The sequence below is a fragment of the Chrysochloris asiatica genome, unplaced genomic scaffold (assembly GCF_000296735.1).
Source record: "Chrysochloris asiatica unplaced genomic scaffold, ChrAsi1.0 scaffold00125, whole genome shotgun sequence".
NCBI classification, from domain to species: domain Eukaryota; kingdom Metazoa; phylum Chordata; class Mammalia; order Afrosoricida; family Chrysochloridae; genus Chrysochloris; species Chrysochloris asiatica.
Genome location: NW_006408643.1, coordinates 5,515,504 through 5,518,161, shown reverse-complemented (window position 1 = coordinate 5,518,161; position 2,658 = coordinate 5,515,504). Strand labels below are relative to the sequence as shown.

The 2,658-nt window shown below is 48.2% G+C and overlaps 1 protein-coding gene across 1 annotated transcript in view; it reads left to right on the top strand.

Annotated features, from left to right (window-relative positions):
- ATCAY (ataxia, cerebellar, Cayman type) overlaps positions 1 to 2,658 on the top strand; it is a 68,299-nt gene that overhangs the window by 33,068 nt on the left and 32,573 nt on the right. Inside the window, exons 2-3 of the mRNA XM_006869040.1 lie at positions 555 to 613; positions 1,302 to 1,523. Of these exons, the coding sequence (XP_006869102.1) occupies positions 555 to 613; positions 1,302 to 1,523 (281 nt within the window). The remainder of the gene's footprint in view (positions 1 to 554; positions 614 to 1,301; positions 1,524 to 2,658) is intronic.

Below are 2,658 nucleotides of genomic sequence, written 5' to 3'. Positions count from 1 at the left end.
GGTTCTGACAGTGTTCCACTGCTATTCATAAGGTTTTCAGTGAGTAACTATTCAGAAGTAGTCCGTCTCTCCTTCTTCCTAGTCTGTCTTTGTCTGGAAGCTCATCTAAAACCTGTCCACCATGGGTGACCCTGCTGGTATTTAAAATACCCGTGGCATAGCTTCCAGAACCACAGCAACATACAAGCCACCACAGTGTGACAAATAAACACCACAGTTGTATATTAGATGACTGTTGACAAGTTTTTAAGCCCTCAGATAATACTCACCAGAGTAGGATATAGAACATCACTTTACAAACTCGATTACTCCAGTTGGCTGAGATACCCACGAGACTGCGGTCCTAAACCTTCAACACCCCAGCCCCCAGCCCCGATCATGTTTTATGATTTTTTGTGCTAATGGAGAAGTATATTTCTTCACGATGATGATCCCCAAAGCTAAAAGCATTTTGCTGCGGTTGTTGTTTTATCGGAATGTGACCGAACCTGCCTGTCACACCATACTCCTGGGGCTGGACCTGTGGTACCTGGTGGCTGATGCTACATCTTCAGGCCTCTCCCAGAAGAGACAGGGATGGACACACTGGGCAGTCCCCCAGGAGACGCTTCGTGTAAGTTTCCATGCATGCCATCATGCATGCTCTCGTTTCCGATTTCAAGGTTTCAGCTTTGCCCAGATAGGATTGCAACCCTAGAAATGTCAAAGGTCAGGGAAGGGGTGCCTTCTGAGGCTAGTCAGAAGCCCCAGAAATTCGCTGAGATGGGTCTTTCTGGCCTGGACAGCTCCCCCCTCTGAGTTACCTGTTTAGGATAAAGCTTCAGGTATGGTCTGGAGCTCTCAGGGATAACCTCTATTGGGAAATTAGGAGGTTTTCAATGGCACTTAACAACAACAGGGGTTATCAGAGTGGGTCAAAACAGCCAAACAGAGTGTAATCATTATTAACTTAAAGGCGTCCTGGTTTCGTGCTGTGGGATAATGCATGGGACCACAAGGTCAGCAGTTCAAATTAATCAACTGCTCCTTGGAAACCCTATAAACGGTCACTATGAGTCAGAATGGACTCGACGACACTTACAACAACATTAACTTAAAGGTTTGCAGTTCAAACCCACACAACAGCACCACAGAAGAAAGGCGTGGTGATCTGCTGCCATCAACATGACACCCAAGGGAGCAGTTCTATTGTGTCATACATTGGGGTGCCAGAAGAATCAGATCAATGGAAATAGATCAGGAAATGGGGGAGGAGGAAGAGTGAGCCCCAACCCCACGTACTTTTTCCTGTTCTTTTGCAGCACCCCCAAATACTTTAAACTTCAACGGAGCTCATCGTAAAAGAAAGACTCTGGTCGCCCCAGAAATCAACATTTCCCTGGATCAGAGCGAGGGCTCTTTGCTGTCCGACGACTTCCTAGACACCCCCGATGACCTCGACATTAACGTGGATGACATCGAGACCCCAGATGAGACCGACTCGCTGGAGTTCCTGGGGAATGGCAACGAACTGGAATGGGAAGGTGAGGACGCAGCGTGGCTCAGGGGTGGAATCCTTACATTCCATACAAGAAACCCGGCCTCCTTTCCCAGCCAGGGTGCCCATCTGTCTATGGAGGCTCGTGTGTTGCTGAACAGGTTTCAGCAGAGTTTCTAGACTAAGATGGAGTAGAAAGAAAGGCCTGGTGATCGACTTCCAAAAAAAAAATCAGTCCATGAGAATCCTGGAGATCCCAGTGATCCATTGTACATAGGGTGATAATCAGCCGAGAGATTCAACTGTAACTAACCCTAACCGTTACCAGGGTACCTACCACCCCGTGGGAACTGACCTCCATCTGCTCCCTTATTCTGTACTTGTGTTACTTCTAATTCTAGGGTTGCTGGGTTCTGGCTAGATGGAAGCTTCCTTTGTCAGTGTTTGGGGGAATGGAATTTCTTTTTCTGGTAGATTGTGTTCTTCAGTGCTCACACCCCTTCCCTGCCCTCTGGTTTCATGTGACTGGCTGGTGGCCCTGTCCAGTCTGAATACCGGCCACCGCTCAGTGTAGCCCTGAATCCTGCCTCAACACCTCCTGTGACTTTTCCAGGCAGCTTGCCAGGACCTTTGGTCTCTCGTGTTCCCCAGATTAGCCTCAGCAAGAGGTGGGCGGAACAAGTATTCTCACCTGAGCCAGTTCCTGCACCAATATGCGCAGAGTTGCAGGTGGATTTTTCTGGAAATGTGGTTTTCACAGAGACCCAAACAAGTGCATTCAGTGGTTTCTCTCTCTCTCTTTCTCTCTTTCTCTCTCTCTCTCTCTCTCTCTCTCTCTCCCTATATATATATATAGTTGTTGTCATTGTTATGTGCTGTGTAGTCGATTCCGACTCATAGTGACCCTTGTACAGGGTTTCCGAGGCTGTAAATCTTCACAGGAGCAGAAAACCTCATCTTTCTCCAGCGGAACAGCTGGTAGTTTCAAACTGCTGACCTTGTGTATATATATGTTGTTGTGATGTGCCGTGGAGTCAGTTCCGACTCATAGCGACCCTACACAGGGTTTCCGAGGCTGTAAATCTTTACAGGAGCCTCATCTTTCTCCCACGGAACCGCTGGTAGTTTCGAACTGCTGACCTTGAGGCTCGCAGCCCGATTCGTAACCACTACGCTACCAG